Consider the following 18,953-nt stretch of genomic DNA (forward strand, 5'->3'; position numbering starts at 1 on the left):
TTTCTAGAACATTCACGTGATGGTGAAGAACCATCTAGAACTCGAGTTCCAGAGATCCGATGCCCTCTTCTGGCTTCCCCAGGCATGGCACATAAAAGCGCAGGCAAAACACCCATTCAACATAAAATAAAAACAAATATAAAATCAGCTCTCCCCAGGATTCACCATTTACTTCTATCATACTTGAATGATATGATAGATTTACAAGTATGTACTTTGTGTGTGTACATACATACATACATACATACATACATACATACATACATACATACATACATGCATTTGAAGTCAGGAAGCTTGCTGTAGTTGGCGCTCTCCTACTACCATTGGATCCTACAGACCAAAGTCCAAGTCATGTGGCTTGGGGGCAAGTGCCTTTATTCTCTGAGCCATCTTGTTGACTAGGGATTCATATTTTGTAGTAATCTGCAGAGTTCCAGTTATTTGGTGAGTGCTAAATTACCACTTCTCTTCCTGGTTGGCTATTATACTTCAAATTTCCCAAGACATTTATAAACCTGTAACAGAGCAAACTAATAGAATGCTCTTAGCTGACAAAAATATTTCAAACTCCCAACTCTAATTGCCCAAAATCTGTTTTCTCTATCAAATCCTCCGATACCTACAGCGGAACAAGCAATGGCCTTAGGAGTTAAACGTGTTTTTCTGTGGGGCATGACGACACGTGCCTGCAGCCCTGTACTAACTCATGCTGAGGAAATCAGTAGGTGGGAGACAAGACTCCCACCTCGAAGTACTCTTTTGCTCCCTTCTCATTTTAAAATTAAGATGCCAATTACCAGTAGGAAAATACTCGGGAAAAATTGATACTATGCTTTAGAAATAATACAAAATTGTTATAGCTTAAGTGAGAATACAATGACATATAAAACTATGGATTTTATAGCACTGAGCTGTAACTTCATTCTTGCTCTCTTCAGTACTTACATAGTAAATTTAAGGAAAAAAACCTGATAACAGAGTTGGGCATGGTAGCAAACACCTTTAATGTCAGTCCTCAGGAAGCAGAGTCAGGCAGAACTGAAAGTTCAGAGCCTGCCCATTCTACATAGTGAGTTCCAACACAACTTGAGACACTATCTTAAAAACCCGTAGCCTAAATGAAACGAAGAAACCTGACAGTAGGAATGTCTGGAATAGCGAGTCCTTTTTAATAGCCGTGGTCACTCTTGGCTAAGCTGAAGAACTCCCGAGGAAAACTAGGAAGGGTAGGGTGCTATGGGAAGAAGTATCGCTGATCTGTAAGTTTACCTTTACAATATCCAAACTCATAGGATGCCTTCTCCTTTCTTTGTAGTTCAAGTACGCTTACCTGACCGATGGCATTGCAGTGGTATAAATATGAAGGACTACTGAAGAATCTCAAGTTCCATACTCCTTCCTTTAGAACTTTACTAGACTAATGCTGTTTTGAAAAAGTACAGCACTTCTTTCGTTTTTCATTTTTGAGCTAGGACATCACCTTGCCCTGGTCAGCATCAAAGCTGACACACAGCTGAGGAGCCCTGGGATCCTGTTGTCTGCCTCAGCCTCAAATTATGGGATTTCAGGAACTCCCACTACACCCAGTTTACAGCAGCTACAGGAGCACTTCTGCTTTCTTTAATGGCAGAAGGCAAGTATGTCAGATATCCTATAAAATGATTTTGGGTCAAAATCATGGTGACAAAGGTCCCATTTATACTGACTTTGATAGCTGAAAGGTTTTTTTGTTGTATTTATATTTTCAATTAGCTACTGCCAGTAAATTAAAATTTTTTACATGTATATTTTGATATGTGGCCTTTGGGGGATCCCGTGTTCAATAAAGTTTTTTTAAAGGAACATTTCAGATTATTTTCTTTCCTAAGTATCTCTTCTACCTTCTCCTTTTCTTATATACAGAACAGAACCACACACTGTCATGCCTCAAACTACTTTTTATTTGCAACTACATGATTTCACACAATTCTTCTATGTGACATAAAATAGATGTCCTTCTGTATAAATAACTTACATATTCTCCATAAAGTAAATGCTCAAAGGTGCTAGAACATATCGCCCTCCTACAGTGTTTTGTATCCAACAGAGTCAATGCACAATATATAAATACTCAAGTCCAATATTAAAAACTCAGGCACTTGACTAACTTTAATAAAGTTTCTCAAACTATATCAATATATCTAAAGTGCATATATATATATATACTTTAAGAAAGATTATTCTCAATAGCTTTTCTATAAAAATAAGCCTGATGGTTTTGTCCATCTGACTTCACTACAAGTATGAACTCTTAGTATCTAGGAAGGTATTTCTTCCTTTCTATCAACATAACATCAGCACAATCAAATGAGCTAGTGAGGTGCTAACATGTGAGGATTAATCCAGTGATTCCGGTCACAATGCATTCCAGGAGGAGGTACCCATGTCACTGGAATTGGGCGGAACGCTTTATTCTTCCTTCCTGGACTTGGATAAGCAAATGGAACAGGAGGAGGGTAGTGACTCTGATGGCCACCCCCTCGGTACATTCCTGGCTTTTTTCTGGGCAAAGGGTGCCACATTGGAAGAGGTGGGAATATCAGTTCTGAAATCTGTAGGAAGAGAAAGCATTGCATAAATTGAGAGGAAAACAATAATCTACTTGTCAGTAAAGACTAAGTCATTTCCGGCCACTTACTAAGCACAAACCTACCACATACCCTAAGAGAACATCCCTATGGTTACATTTAAATGTTAAGATACAAAAGCCCACATCCCATTAATACCTCCCATGTACTTTCTGAAATGAAGAAAAAAGACTAATAAAAAACAATCTTCTGAGCATCGAAGATGCAAACACAGAATAACAGTCACTCCTAAGAACACGATAGGTTTAAGCAAGAAGTCACTCAGGGAGCTTTGAAGCACAAATTTTTCACACCCCTGCTGTGGTCTACTTGATAAAAGCTTTCCAGACCATTCTGCTGTAAGTTGTTTAGCCCTTGGCCCAACAATCTTAAAAATATGCTGGACGTCAGGTAGGTGACACCAAGTTCACATTATTTAAATCTCAGCAGCAGTTTTCAAATTCTTTGCTTGGAACAGTGCACTCTAAGTTTGCAATTCTCTAGCTCTAATCTGTTCTTCAAGTGTGGGATGCTTTCAATAGTTAAGATTCTGTAGAGCGTTTAATTCAGATGGTACGATGACATGAACCGACTCTATGTATATTTTGAAAAGGAGGTTCTGTTTGTGCCTGTGAACACAACTGGAACGCTTTTTATTTTTAAAGATTTATTTATGTGCGGACACTGTTGCTCTCTTCAAAGACACCAGAAGGCAGCATCGGATCCCATTACAGATGGTTGTGAACCACCATGTGGTTGCTGGGAATTGAACTCAGGACTTCTGGAAGAGCAGTCAGTGCTCTTAACCACTAAGCCATCTTCTCTCCAGCCCCTCACTAGAACTTTTTTACATTTGGCTTTAAAGATCCTTATTTTCATTTTCCTTAACATGTAGCAGTAGTGTGGTGACTAGTAGAATAGATGGGGATGTCAGTTTTTTTCAAATGGTCACAGCAGTTTCTACTCATTACGAGATCTGGCTGCTTCTGTTCTTGACGAAAAGAGGAGTTGCTAGATGGTTTAACTTGGAAAAAGTCATGTCTCACTGTTTTAATCTGTGTTTCACCGAAGACACAGGAATCTAACACCTTTTCCTGTGTTCACTGGCCATTTGTACAGTATTTATAACTTCTGCCTACTTCCTATTTAGGTTATTCGTGTTTTACTACTATTGCCATTCCTGTGGCTGTTGTTGGAATGCTGGGGACAGAGTGCGTATGAGGCAACTGTTGTTCCCTTAGCTACTGCCCAGTTCCCCTTTCCAGTTTTTATTTTGAGATTTATTCTCTCTCATCTGCCCAAGCTGGCACTGAGATCCTCCTGCTGTTCCACCAGGCCTATTAATTTTTTGGAGTGTTTTTATGTTCTCAAAACAAGTTCGTAACACATAGTATAATGGGAATATACTTTCTGGGATTTAGTCATTCACTTTCTAAAGTTTCCTTTTTGTGATTAAAAGCATTTAGTTTAGATAGAAATCAATTTTTGTAACTCTTTGGAGACATTTTCAAGATACTTCACATTTCTTCATACATATACCTTTAAAAATTAAGTTTTCTTATATGTGGAGCTGTGATCATCCCAAATCCATCAGGCAACACTTAGACCCACTTTGGCCTTTCTCCTCCTTTTCAAACCTATTCAAGACTTTCCACCCTAACTGCTTTGGTATTCTGCTGTGGACTGGTGAGTAGGGCAAATGTATAAAAGTGAGCTTATTTCATAATTTATTTTTTCCAATGATATATTGTGTATCCTTAAACTATTAGTAATTTTGATGTACAGTAGTTTTATATTTGTTAGCCCTCAAAATTTAGTTTCTTAAAACTTTAGAATCAGTGTGTTAAGCTGAGTCCACAGACCAACTTGGGGAAGATTGAGAGCTGACTCTAAGTAATTTCTGGAAACACTACAGAATAAAGATTCCCCTGACAGGAGCTCTGAATGCTTTTGTCTGTATTTGACAATCCCCCTTTAGATTCTTATCATCAAAGATTAAATCACAGAAGGTATATATTCTCATTACATCTATGTATTAAGGACTTGTTTCCAGAACATACTTTAAAAACTACTCTTACTACAAAAAGAAGGAAAAAAAAAATCCAAAACATTAATAGTAGAACTATATCAACTTTCTACACAGGGCTTAGACAGCAGTAATTTCTTTTACTGTGAAATGTTTTCTTGTGGAGTGGACTGCCAAAGAGAAATGATTTTGAAAAAAACATGTAAGCTACCTTAATTTCCACACTTTTATTCTAATGTTCTTTTGTGATGGGCAAAGATAAATGTCAATTGGTTTAAAAGAAAACGTAAACTGATTTTAAACTTAAAGGTCAGTTTACTTACAATTAAGAACAGTTATTTGGGACTTGCGTTCTTGATGAGTAAAAACAAAATTGAGTTAAAATCACATTTAGGTGATTTCTGGGAAATTCAATAAAGGTAATTTGTACTGTATAACTCAACATACAGATAAAAATGTCCTAAGTATTTATGCCATAGACTTGAAAAACAGTCTAGAAAGCAACCACTCTTTAAAACAAAGCAAAAGAGAAAGCCAAGCCCAGTAATAAACAGCCATAGAAAGGCACAGGAAGGAGCTGGAGATGGAGGGAATGTCACAATTCTACTGTACAACATTCCACTAGTTTATTTACAAGTTTTGGAGGTTTTTGTTTTAATAAATTACTTTTTATTAAGACTGTTGTGCGTGCCTTTAATCCTATCATCTAAGGAGAGAGGCAGGTGGTCTCTGTGAGTTTGAGACCAGTCTGCAGTTTTATAAAAAGGAAACCTATGTAAACTTAGACCTATACGTCTAATATGCAATAACCTTTATAATCTTTGTATTAACCTAAGGAAGGACAATTACATAAGCAAAAGGAAAAAAACTACACTTCAATGGCAAAATATTCATTATATAAATTTGAAAGTTAATAGTTTTTCATACTCAAAAACTTCTTAATCATTAAGAACAAAGTTTTTAACCATTCTTTGATCTCACCATAAACTTGTCACATTAAAGTACATCTAGTTTAGACTAATGATTGAAGGTAAACTTTCAAATATATAAAAAAAATACAAAAGTAAAACAATTACTTTCTGTTTAAGAATACTGCTAGGGGGCTGGGGAGATGGCTCAGTGGTTAAGAGCACTGGCTGAGCAGAAGCCGTGAGTTCAATTCTCAGCAACCACACTGTGGCTCACAATCATCTGTAACAGGATCTGACACCCTCTTCTGGTGTGTTTGAGGATAGCAACAGTGTACTCATAAACATAAAATAAATCAAATAAAAAAAATAATAAGGCTTTAGGCAAGTCTGTAAGGCATTTTAAAAAATACTGCTAATCAAATTCCTTCAAAGTAAATAAATGTTTGCTATGAGATGTTTTCATGGTCAGAGCAACAGGGAAATCTTTTGATTTTTACGTAAGAAACTAGCCAAAATATAATTCAGTTAAATTTCTCTTTCATGATGAAAAAGGAGGAAGAATAATAAGAAAAATAACCTAAAGATATAAATGAAGTAATAAAAAACTTAAACTTCTCTTTTTGGAGGATACCGTATTTCTTTTAAAAATACTTGTCCTATTCACTTTTGAGAAAGACCCAGAACGCCAACTTGATGTTTGATAAGCAGCTTTCTACTAGTGTGTGTGGAAAAGAAGAGCTGAGACTGAAAATATTCCCGAATCATGGGCAGTGTAACTGACTAGCTGGAGACGCTGGCCAGAGCACTGACGCCTGTGGTTTGCACATGCAGTGACAGGCCGTCGTAGGTCTTACCTGGTACACGGGGCTTGGCGTTGTAGCCACTGCACTCGGTTTCACTTCTACTTCCTTGCTTGTGTCTTCATCTGAGGAGGAGGACCCTGAATGATAATCAGAGGTCACCTTATCAAGAGCCCTGCTAACTTTCTTGGAGATCTCATCCTTGTTCTCATCCTCATTTTCAAAGCTGGCAACAATGAATGCATTGTTTTTCTCTCCATACCTAGGTATACATAAAAAACTTACCAATCATATAAAAAGCAAGAAATGTTTATAAAAACCATTAAACAGGTCTGTTCATGCCAATGTTCCAAGGCAATAAAGGAAGCGTCCCAGAACTGGACTGTGCACGTTTAACATCCAAAGCATGAGTAGGGTGTAATTTTCCTCCGTCTGCTCTACTGAAGGATAAAGGAAAGTGGCTACTTTCTTCTCTACTGACATCAAATTGTTTGAAGCATCACAAGCAATCCACCTTCTGATTATGTTTGCTAGGTATTAATGGTATTTTTTCTAAGATTTTTCTACTGTATTTCTAAATGGCCACTATTCAAAACAACTAGAAAAATCTTGTATTTATTTTGACAGGGCCTGTGTTATAGTTACAGAAGATTTCTGATAATTACTAAGATTAAAGGGAAAAGTGATGAGGATGAGGATGGTTTTGCTTGAATTATATATTATATTCCTGAGATTTCTAGAAAAACTGATCACCTTTAAAAAAAAGTTTTAAGAGGCCAGTGATCCTAATACTTCACAGGCTGAAGCAGGAAAATCCTTAGTGTTGAAACCAGCATGACCAAAGGCAAACACCCTCATCTCCTTGGGCCTCTGCTTCCTATCCAGAGGTAGGTTTAACTTCAGAGCCACCTCTCCAGCTCAATCCAGCCATCCTTACAATGCCTAGCAGTTTGAATGAGTTATTCATAACACAGAATATATATAGTATATCTTCATTTTAGCCAACGAATGGAGTTAAAATTCAAGGAAAGCAGAAAGTCAAGGAATTTCCCGGAAAACAAACTACTGCCTTTGTAGAAATAAACATCACAAAGGTAGGCATTTAGTAACTGAGAGCCTGAGGTAGTTGCTCAGATCTCTTTGACAGCCAATTAATTTGCACATCTTTGCCTCTGTAGTACTTTAGAATGAGGGCTTCATGCTAAATAAAACCACAGACTGTATAACTGTAATATTAAAAACATACAGTTAACTCCTTATAAGAATTAATAATGGACAACTTTTACACTTTCCATTCTCAATAATGTGTTGCTAAGACATCAAGGATAATTTAATTAATACAAATCAATACTTATCTAATGCTCCTTTAGTAGAAAAAGAATGCTGTGTTATTCTGTTATTCTATATGACAAGGAAGACTGCTTTGTCTAAATACATCTCAATTTTTATTATAGCATCTTGGTCTCAAGTATACCAATGGGTTATTTTTTAAAGTTTATTTAATTTTAATTATGCTTCTCTTTGTGGGTACGAATATACTGAGTAGTGTTATCTTTGAATGCCGGAAGCATTACATCCTCTGGAGCTTAAGTTCTTGGTAGTTGGTTGTGAGCAGCCCTGCATGGGTGCCAGGAACCAAACATAAGGCCTCTGAGAGAGCAGCCCATGCTCTTAACCTCTTCTTCAGCTCCATGTTACTGTTTTCAAAGATGGATATTTTTCAATTATATATCTACTATATCAGTATTGTTCTAATTTCCAGAACATTTATTTTTCCAATTTGGATTAAAAAACATGTTTCCTTTTCTCAGGGTTCTCTGTTAACTTACATAATTCATGCAGTTATATTTTCTTTGGAAGTGTTCTGTTATCCGAGTGTACATACTACAATGTTAAGCCATTACAAACAAACAAAACCAAAAGGAAGCAGTAACACACCAGGCATGGTGGTGCATGCCTTCCATTACGGCCCCGAGGGGGTGGAGGCATGTTGGCTGCTAGAGCTTGAGACTATCTTGATCTACATAGTGTATATATCGGTATGTGGCCTTATCTCAGAAAACAACAAAACATCTTTATAGTGGCCAGTTGGAAGAAAAAAATGTGTCATCATATAAAACCCTATGAATAGGTACACAGCTGGTTTTTACTATCTGGCATCATTAAGAATGAACTACCTAGTTACGTAGTATGCCATACAACCAAAAAGCCTTCATCTCTGGGCACCAAACTTAAATACTGAACTAAGTATGTCTGGGCTGTGGCTCCTGTGGTACAGAGGATCAAGTTGGTAATGGCTGTTACTTGCCTCACAGATCACAGAACTTACACAGTGTGTTGAGAAGAGGTACAATCATAGTACAATCTAGCAAGGAGCAGTAAGGATCTGATCATTCCAATGGAAAACCTTTATAAGGTACCCTGTACAGGGCTGGAGAGATGGCTTAGTGGTTAAGAGCACCGACTACTCTTCCAGAGGTCCTGAGTTCAAGTCCCAGCAACCACATGGTGGCTCACAATCATCCATAATGAGATTGATGCCCTCTTCTGTTGTGTCTGAAGACAGCTACAGTGTACTTATATATAATAAATAAATCTTAAAAAAAAAAAAGTACCCTGTACGAACTGTATCTTGGAGCCAGGTAGCTATGTGATTTTGAGGTTAGCCTGGTCTACATAGTGAATTTCAGCACAGCCAGGTCAACATAGGCCTTGCCTTTTAGGGAAAAAAAATGGAGAAGGAAGGAGAAGAAATGCATGGGTAGGAGAGATGGTTCAGCAATTAAGATCATTTGCTGCTCTTCCAGAGAATGCGAGTTCAATTCTCAGCAGCCATAGGCTTACTATTCTCTAACTCCAGTTCACAGGTCCTCCTGCCCTAGTCTGGCTTTCTCAGGCACCAGACCTGCACAGCATGTACAGACAGACATTCAGCCAAAACAATGATACACAATGCAACTTGTGTGAGAACTATGTCTACCACAGATCTTTGTGGAAAGAAACTGAATTAACATACAAGGAACCTTCATCTCAAAAACTAGGTCTAAAGTTTGTAACATCTGATATTAGGAATAAAGTTTGTAAGATATTATCTTTAAGTGACTATCACTACAGTATATACCTAGACTGATATAAAAAAGGAATTTCCCTACAATCAATAGAGAGGCCAAGAAAATTACACCCTCCAAACAAAGAGAAACTCCCTATGGGTGCACCATAGGAAAATATGGGAGTTCATGCTACTAGTTTATCCCGTTTCTTCTTCCTGGAGAAACCATCTTCCCTGCCTTGTTACTAGTGATCTTCACATAGCAGCTCAAGTGAGGTCCACACAGTCAGTCGTCTTTTTCTCTTGTGTCACGTATAACTCTATTTTATTTCTATTACAGCACAAATAATACCATGTTGTAATCTGCTTACTATTTCTTCTCTTATTATCCTGAGAACCACCTAAAGAATGTTGATCTAAATTTTGAAAACTCTACAAATGTCTAGTTTACATGCTTTTATTCAAAGTTTAAATAGATTTCACATGTAACTCTTTTAACGTTGTTTGAGACAGAAGCGATTTCTATCACCATCTTTAACACACTAAGCTACCGAGAGCAGACATAAGAGGCAGCGATGGAGACCCACTAAAGGTCACATTGCTACTTGACTTGGACTCAGCTTTTCCTTATCTGAAGAAAGGATGTGTCACATGCATGAAGCACGGTGGCAGAGGACAAGGTCCATACGTTCTACATTCTATCTTTTGGTACATAATTAAATCCTTGGCAAAGTTCTAGGAAACCTGTCTCAGAGTTCTTCACTGTAAGAGGGTAATTTCATAAACCTCTTCCAAGAATACCCAAGAGACACAGGTGGGACACATGAGAAAACTTAGTAAAATCCGTTCAGCTGCTAACCAGGAAGACTCACCGGCAGCACACCTCACACGGATCCACCCAGAGTGTAAGCTCCTTTGGCAAGCCCAGGTCACTGTACAGGATGCAGCTGTTCTCACAGGCTTTCAGGACGTCGGGATCAACTCTCTGAAACTTATTGACACGAATGCATCTACAACAAAACAGAATTAGAGTAACAGCTGTAATCGAATCTCAGTCGTAAATCTTACTATCAATATATGTGAAAGCGAGCACTAACAGAATCCCCTGACAGAGAACCGGGGGTTCTTAAGTGTGAACTTCAGGCAAGAAAGGTGACGTGAAGGCTGCCTAGCCTAGTAAAACAGAAAAAAGAGAACCCATGCGAGCCTGGAGCAATCACCAGTCTCCTAATTTACCAGAGACCACTAAACTGCACATGGACATCAAATAAGCACAGAGACCAAAAACTCTTGACAGCTTTGGGGGGCCAGAGAGATAGGAGTTTCATGTATCCCAGACTGACTCAAGCTTGCCATGGAGCTGAGGATGTTACTGGAACCTGTGAGATGCTTGCCTCCCCCTCTCCAGTGCCCGCATTAGAGGTGTAAACTCTCACACTTGGTTTACTGCAACGCCATGGAGCCAGTCCTAAGCTTCGTGTATTCAGGCAAGTACTGCGTGAACCCAGCCACACTCCCGCCCTGACATCACAGAATGTTATAGACCAATTGACAAAATCTGTAACTTTAAGAGACTGCAGCCAATGCCTCAAATACTATTGGAATTTTGTGGGACTAGTTTTATTGCCACTAGCATGTTTTTACATCCCTGGCAATAAAGTTAAATCTTAAAGGAGACAGCTTTTAACTTCATCTATAAATAAGGAACCCAAGGACCATGAACATTGTATATTCATGACTAACATGTAATCCTGAAAAAACATTGTTTCATTTGGTATGTGCTGTGTTATACAGGACTTTCTTTTATCTAAGTTGCCAAAATAAGAAAAAAAAATGTAAATTAATAAAGCCTATTACAAGTTAATTTAAGAAATGCCATGTTCAACCAATGGAATGCAGAAAATATAGCCAGCGGCTTTAGTCACGACATACTCAGAGCCTAATCTGTTGCCCCTTATACTCAAAATAAAAATGTATTCTCTCCAAGTGAATAAACAGCATGAATGCAACACTGCAACTCCACACATATGTTCTGCTTAAGTAGAGAAACAGTAGCTACAGTGGAAAATATGAAATATATTTACTGCATTCAACCAAGACTCAACTAAGACAATCTGGAATTAGTATTACTTATGGAATGTATTCACTGGGTGAGCTTGAATTGTTTCACTTCTCTACCACGTCTGAAGATATAAATATGGAAATACGAGTCAACTGGCAATGACAGTGTCCATTGTAATGTACTATTTAGGATGTACAGCAACTGCCTTGAGTTTCTATGCTCCCAGGCTCAATGTCAAGCACCCAATAGTAACAGTGATAATCTAACCAGCAGAAGACTTCTGAACCAGTGTTTCAATTCTGGTATAGTACCAATGTGATAGTTACATTGTTTCATTAGCTGACTTTATTCTTCACTGAAAAAAGAAATTGTCAACAACTAAAAGTGTTTCTAAAATATAGTAATTATTTTTGATCATGTACTATACAATAGTGTCATATTAACTTTTTTAAAATTTCATAACTAGATATTATTTTCACTTTGTAGGGAGAAAAAAGGAGTCAGTTTGATAAATTTGCCTACTATCACACACCAGTTAACCTAGACTCCAAATTTCATATATAGCTTAGAAATAGCAAGCTTATCTAAAGTGTATGATCAACATTGTATCTACAGCATACATAACCCTCTTACCAAAGCTCAACCACAGTTCCCTATCACTTCTTAATGGCACTATGAGAAATAGCAAATTCAGAGTAAAAATTTATTTTATTATCTATACGATGTTGCTTGATTCTTTGACCTACCCTACAGACTGTAATGTTACACAGAGCAATTCAAGTCCCATGCACCACACCATCAAAAGCAGTTAAGATCAGTGCAATTCATGTTTTACACTTTGTTCTCACCCCACAGTAATGATGATGTTAAGCTTTTAAATTAGATGCGACTTATTTCTGTAGCAAATTTAGATATACCACATATCTTTATGCTATTCTTTTTAGCGTACTGGAACTACTTTTTTTATTAACTGTTCTTCAAATGTAAGATTATAAAAAGTTGCACAAATATAGTATATTACTTAATGCTGATTTTTTTTTTTTTTTGCAATTATAACATGTAAGAGACTTCTCTGTATTCACCCATATTTGTCTGCATTTCTGGTTGTTTCCAGATAAGATTCTGAGACAATGTTCAAAATATGAGTATTTTCACATATCTTATATTGCCAAATTGTCTTACAAATATATTTGCATAAAAAGTAGAAAACATTTTAAACATACTCATTTTCTCCCAATCTACCATGAAGTCTAATTATTTTTTTAAAAAACTATTTTAAAAAGCTTCAAAATGACTCAATGACACTGCTGATCGCATGTCAAGTTAGTCTTACTTGAGGTTTTCCCAGGTTGTAAGAATTAATGGAAATGAAATGGCTCTCTCTGACCTTGCTGAACTAACTTGACAGTGCTTCCATTTTTCAGTAGTGTGGCACTTCCAAAAGAACCTATCCAACCAACATCAATTAGACATGTATAGAAAGCCTCAAAGATTCTAGCATAAAAGCTATTCACTATCAGAAGTGAAGATGTACAGGGGAAAAAAGACAATCAAATGAAAAACTAAAAAATTACTTATATTCATAATATTGACCAACTTACTGGGAAATTTTGAGTAAAAATTATGAAAAATACAGAAGTTATCAGAATAGTGTACTGTACTCAACTGGCTAATGAGAAACAACAAAATTATATTTCCACTTCAGTCTTAGATTTCTCAAATAGTCCTATACTTTTAAATGCTAAAACGAAGACCTTTTTTACAACAACACATGTAAGTATTGGCTTGTAGAACACAGAGTACGGATAACAACATGCTCGCATGGAGCGGAATTTCTGTAATTGTCACAAGTTAACCAGTGTGCCAGTTTAAATACGAAGGCATGTCCACAATCCCCAATGTGGTATGACAGCTACTTTTAGGAAATGACCTATTTGCCTTCTCAATAAATACATCTGTACCAAGTGAGCATGTCAGGGCATGTTGATCTTGTACAGCTTAGTAAAGACTACTTTATTTTAACTTACAAATCAAAATACAAGTCAACTGCAAGTAAATACTCTCTTCCTTCTCAGTGCCGAGTCTGTGGTGAACATAAGCTCGTGGAAATGTGGAGTTATTCAAGACTTGATTTAAAATCCCCAAGCCAGTACTTAACCACTTGAGGTACATAGCTGAGTTACCCTCAACTTATACCACAAAGGAGGTTCATAATGTGAGTGAGATCATCACCGTGAGGGTTAAGAACATGTTAGGCTGTTGTTTTATGATCTTTCTCCGTTTGTTTCTCCATAGCCCTGGCTGTCATGGAGCTCACTATGTAAACTAGGCTACCCTCAAAAATGACAGAAATCCACCAGCCTCTGTGCCCAGAGAGCTAGAATTAAAGGCAGACCACTCTGTCCACCTCTGCCTAGTTATCTTACTTTACCATTTTCTCTTCCTTTTGGTTTATTGAGACAGGGTCCTAGCTGTCCTGGAACTTGCTGAGGACCAGTCTGGCCTCAAACTCACAGATCTGCCTGCCTGTCTCCCGAGTGCTCGGATTAAGATCTGTGCCACCACTGCCCTCTTCCACACAAACACAAAAGCATGTACTTTAACCTTAGATACAAAAAGACTACTTTCTCTCAATTCTTAATTACCATGCTCATTTTGGAGCAATTAGGGTCCTCTAGATTCATGAAGAACCCTAAGTACCCATGATAACAGCAAAATCTACTCAAGCAGGAGCCAAGCTACTTACAAGAAATGAACTGGTGTCTCTATAGCTCTGGCCTCCCAAGGCTAAACAGTAGGGCTTTATCAACAAATACACATTTTAAAATGAGCAAGAACAAAATACCATGACACCCCAGAGTTGTGTGCTTTTCAGATAGAATCCTAGTAGTTGTGTAGAGATAACAACATGCTCACATGAAGGGGAATTTCTGTAATTGTCGCAAGTTAACCAGTGTGCCAGTTTAAATATGAAGGCATGTCCACAATCCTCAATGTGGTATGACAGCTACTTTTAGGAAATGACCTATTTGCCTTCTCAATAAATACATCTGCACCAAGTGAGAATGTCACTAAATCCTTCAGCCCTCTGGCCTTGTAGTCAATATACAAACATCTTCATCCAATTGAATTCCTTACCTGTAGGCTTGTCCTTTTGAGGGTTTTTCTGGATACCAGTGATTTTTGTATTTCTCTTGAAGTATTTGAGTCAATTTCTCAGCAAACCTCTCAACTGCTTCTTTTTTCAACTTATCATGCTTTCGAACCAGCCTTGTGAAAAAGAAGACAACAGCAGCAATTTCGTTCTTCATTTTGCCCCTGTAAAGATAAATTTTTTTCTTAGAAACAAAACACAAATCAATCCAAACAACAACAGCAACTACATACAGGAAAATAAAAGTTCTGTAAAATATGCCCCTTTACAGCTTTCCCCTTCCTTTCAATTAACTGGTCTTTCATTGCCAGTAATCATTACCAATGATTTTTAGTCCTCAGAGACCTATTAGGAAAGATTCCTGGGATTCTTACTACTTGGCTTTCAGCAGTAGTTCAGTGAGGAAACATATTGCTCCTGACAACTAAAATAAATTCAGATCCCAATCAGAAAGAATTTGTAATAAATATTACACTAAACGAGTCAAATTCTAAGTAAAATGTAAAGTGTTGTGAAAGGACCTGAAATTTAAAACACAAGAGTCTAGCACTCAGGGCTGAAGAGATGGCTCCACGTCCTACTCTTGCAGAGGACTTGGGTTTAGTTCCCAAAATCCACATGATAGTTAATGACCACCTGTAACTCTAGTTCCAGAAGGCTCTCTTCTGACCTTTGATGGTACCAGGTACAGATGTGGTGGCCACACACACATGCAGGCAAAGCACCCATACATATAAAAAGTAAAAAATAAATCAAGTACTGTAGTTCCATTTTGGAGAAATTTTGTAGTTTTTTTTACCCCAAAAGGTTAAACAGCTATGACATTTCCAGTAATTCCAGCTATGAGCCCAAGAAATCTAAAACACATGTCTCCATGAAAAAGGAGAAAGTACATGTATGTCCAGGACAGCTTTCTTCCTGACAAAGTAAAAAGGCTCCAGATACCCCCGAATGCTGCCTGGACAGGTAGAGCATGGCACACACACACACAACAGAACTGGCAACTACAAGAAAGGAAGCGCTAGCTGTACCACGAGATAGGAGAGCATCAAACACAGCAAGCAAAGGTGGAGAGGCCACAAACAACCACACATTGAAATCTCTGCCACACACGTGACTGTCCAGAACAGTAAGTCTACACAGGCAGAAAATAGGGTAGGTGGCCTAAAGGCAGGAGTAGAAGAAAAGGAGCAAAGATCTAGTGAGGCCAAGGTTATTTTTCTGCTGTGATCAAACTATTACTCTTGAATAAAGCTGTTACACATGAAAAGTTTTCAGCTCTGAGCTTTCTGTACATTTCTTTCAGGCTTAGGTATATTTTCCTAAAAAGCTAAGACAGAAAATAGTGAGCATTAAAACATATTACAGAACATCAATTTGGGATCACTCACAGAAAGATTAAATGAAATAATCAGTTACATTTTGGAGCTGCATCAAAGGACTTTTAAAATAGAAAATTGGATTGATCATTGATTAATCCACAAAGGCTGTTCAGGCGTTTTTCTGAAATATATATATATATATATATATATATATATATATATATATATATATATAATGTTTTGAGATGAGCTCATTCATTTGGCTGAATGTAACTTGGAGATATTCTGATCCAACATTTACTATGTAACGTCATCTTTCTGGGCGCCAAGGTCAGGCCCTACTGTATTGATTGTAACAGTGAACTAGCTTGACAACAGTCTGGCAGTCTGGTCTTAAAATTTTTTAAAAGAAAAAAGAAACACCTGTTTTTTAAAGATCTCATTTCTCAAACTACTCTTTAAGTTTTGTCTATTGTGATTTTTACTCTGTGTGCAAATGCAAACAAGGGTCCTCGGAGTAAAACAAATTCTGTAGCTATGAGATGTGTCCTACTCACTCTGATCCTGGATGGAAAGATACCCAAACTGTCCTCTCGGACTCTTAGAATATACCTTCTACTTCTACCGTCAAGTGGTGGATAGAATCCTCACAGACCAGTATGTGGGCACACACAACTTCAGTCTACTACTGCTGTACCACCTCCCTCCTCCTGAAACACGTGAGGCATTTTCCACTTTATGAAGCTTCAGTTATACTTCATGTATAGCACCTTAGGATGCAACAGAAAACCCACGGAAATCGGCAATTTGGGTGAGAAAGTTGCTGATGGACCCGCATATGCTCCACTCCAAACAAGATAAAAAGGGCTCACACTACAGAAATGTACTGATTCCTAGAGCATCTCCATTCACCCATTGGGCCAATATGTGCTACATAACAGTTTGGGGATTTGCTTGTTTGCTCAACTTCATATCAAAAAATAAAGGAAGGAAAGAACCACTTAGTGGTTGCTTTTTGGTTTGTAACAGAAGATGAGTCATACGGACGTATTTATTTTTCTCTTTGAAGGAATGATGACTGGAATAGCTGAAAAATTAACCCCTTCTTTTCAGTGTTCCAGGAGTACCAAAGGCAGATGGTTTAAAGCCCCGGGGATGAACACCACAGGGGACGGGGATGGGGGGGGGCATTAGACCTTAGGCGTCCAATGCCACCCACACTCCCCCCAAAGCTCCCATTTTAAACACCGCTTGGTGACGTCACCTCAGGACGTCGTCACCGCGGCGGCAGCTCCTCAAGTTCTTACTTTGTTCCACGAGCCCGGCCTTCTAGGAGTTTCTAACTTTGCAGTACCCCCCCGACCCCCCCCCCAGTAACGAAAAAGCCAGTCGCAATTTCTAGAAACCACAACTCAGGTGGACGCTGCCAAGGTGGAGGGGGCGACAAGCGTGGTCGCGCCGAGAGGCCCTGACCGCCCGGGCGGCGTGGGCCAGCCGGATCCAGATGCGGCCGGAACGGGGCCCCGCAGACCGGCGCGGGTGGAGAGCCCCCCACGCGCAGCGACTGGACGGCCTGCGCGCCGCGTCTAACCTGTGCAAACCGGCTCGCCTCAGCCCGCCGGCCGGCCGGTCGCCCACTGTCGCCTCCCCGGGGACGGTAGGCGACGTGGCACGCGCCCGAGGAGGCGTCCCTTCCCACCGAAGACCCGCGGCCGCCGCGCATCCCTCCGCCGCTCCGCTTTCGACGTGGCGGCGGGCGCGTCCCAACCTCCCTCCGCGATGCCTGGGGCCCCGCCGCGTCCACCCATTCCAGGCCCGCTCTCTTCACCGCCACCGCGTTCCCCACCGGCCCGCTCTCCTCACCGCCGCCGCTCCGGGGCTGCACCCTCGCCGGCTGCGACCGCGTTCCGTGGCCGGGGAGCCGAGCGCGAGCGCCCCGAGTATCGTCCGGCGAGCGCTGCTGCTGCGTCGTCGGGCCGCTGCCGAGCGCGCGCCGACCAGACTGGCGGGCGGCGGAGCGCGTGGCCGAGAGAGCGAGCGCGGTCCCGACGCGGCGCACGGGGGGCTCAGGGCCCGGAAGAAGGGAGGGGCGATGGCTGGGAGAGGCCCGGCGCCGCGCGGAACCAATTCGCGCGCTCTGGGGGCGGGGCTTCTCTCGGATCCGCCCCCCCATCAGCTGGTGCGCGTGGCCCGCTCCTGCCTCCGGCCGCGCGCAGAGCCTGGGCTCCGACGGCCGTGCTGGCACGAGGTTGCAGAACCTCCCGCGCGAGCCCCGAGGGCCTTGCCTCCCGTGGTGGAGTGGGCGGGACGCTTCCTCTAGGCAATTCGGCCACTCCTCCTCACGCGGGGCTTTGTCCTCTGGACCGACCCGCCTCCCTGTTGCCTGAGGGCAAGTTCAATCCAGATCTCCCCACCTTGCTTCGAGGGTCTCTCTCCCCCGACCTTCCACCCGTCATGAAGCGGCTGCGGAGGGGAGATTGGCACCCAAGGCTCGCCACCTCCTTCCTGCTAGGAAACCACTAGCTGCCTGTACGTGAGACAACTTGTGTAAAACTCTTACCTGGACACTTGGCTGGAAGTGCTGGTGTCTCCATTCGAGCATGGCCGGCTCCTTGTTGAGTATTGTGCTGCTGCCAGCACGGATGGCTCAACAGAGGAGTTGAGAGGCCAAGCTTTGTGTTTCTCAGACACTTCTAACTCGAGGACTTCCCGGGAATAAAGCTTAAGCCTTGACTAAACACACCTAAGAAAAGGGAACATAAACTTTATGAAGAAAGGAACATCTTTCCAGCCCTTAGGCTGAACTGGCAGCGAAGTGTTAGTGTTGTGAAAGCAGCTGATAAGTCAGGCCAGAAAAACACAAGATACTCATTAAAAGAGAATTAAAAATACAAATCACTTAAGAAATCATTATTAAGGCTTTAGTTTGACTAAATTACTGATGTTGGTGATTATATCCTTGTGCACCCAAAAAGTAATAATTTTTAACAGAAATATATAACCCTCGAACCATTATAAAA

General features: G+C 40.1%; 2 protein-coding genes across 3 annotated transcripts in view; one reads left to right on the forward strand and one right to left on the reverse strand.

The window, feature by feature from the left end:
• Window positions 1-1,845, forward strand: part of Cxadr (CXADR cell adhesion molecule) — a 47,307-nt gene extending 45,462 nt beyond the window's left edge. Inside the window, 1 exon segment of the mRNA NM_053570.2 lies at window positions 1,319-1,845. Within this exon segment, the coding sequence (NP_446022.1) occupies window positions 1,319-1,360 (42 nt within the window). The 3' untranslated portion in view covers window positions 1,361-1,845.
• A 77-nt stretch (window positions 1,846-1,922) lies between these two features.
• Window positions 1,923-17,937, reverse strand: Btg3 (BTG anti-proliferation factor 3). 2 transcript variants are annotated; one of them, NM_019290.2, is given in 5 exon segments: window positions 1,923-2,594; window positions 6,401-6,608; window positions 10,268-10,405; window positions 14,596-14,775; window positions 17,797-17,825. In NM_019290.2, coding segments are annotated over 4 exon segments (759 nt in total). In that variant the 5' UTR covers window positions 14,769-14,775; window positions 17,797-17,825; the 3' UTR covers window positions 1,923-2,354.
• Between the last annotated feature and the right edge of the window lie 1,016 nt (window positions 17,938-18,953).

This window comes from Rattus norvegicus, chromosome 11, assembly GCF_021556685.1.
Source record: "Rattus norvegicus strain SHRSP/BbbUtx chromosome 11, alternate assembly SHRSP_T2T, whole genome shotgun sequence".
Classification (NCBI taxonomy): domain Eukaryota; kingdom Metazoa; phylum Chordata; class Mammalia; order Rodentia; family Muridae; genus Rattus; species Rattus norvegicus.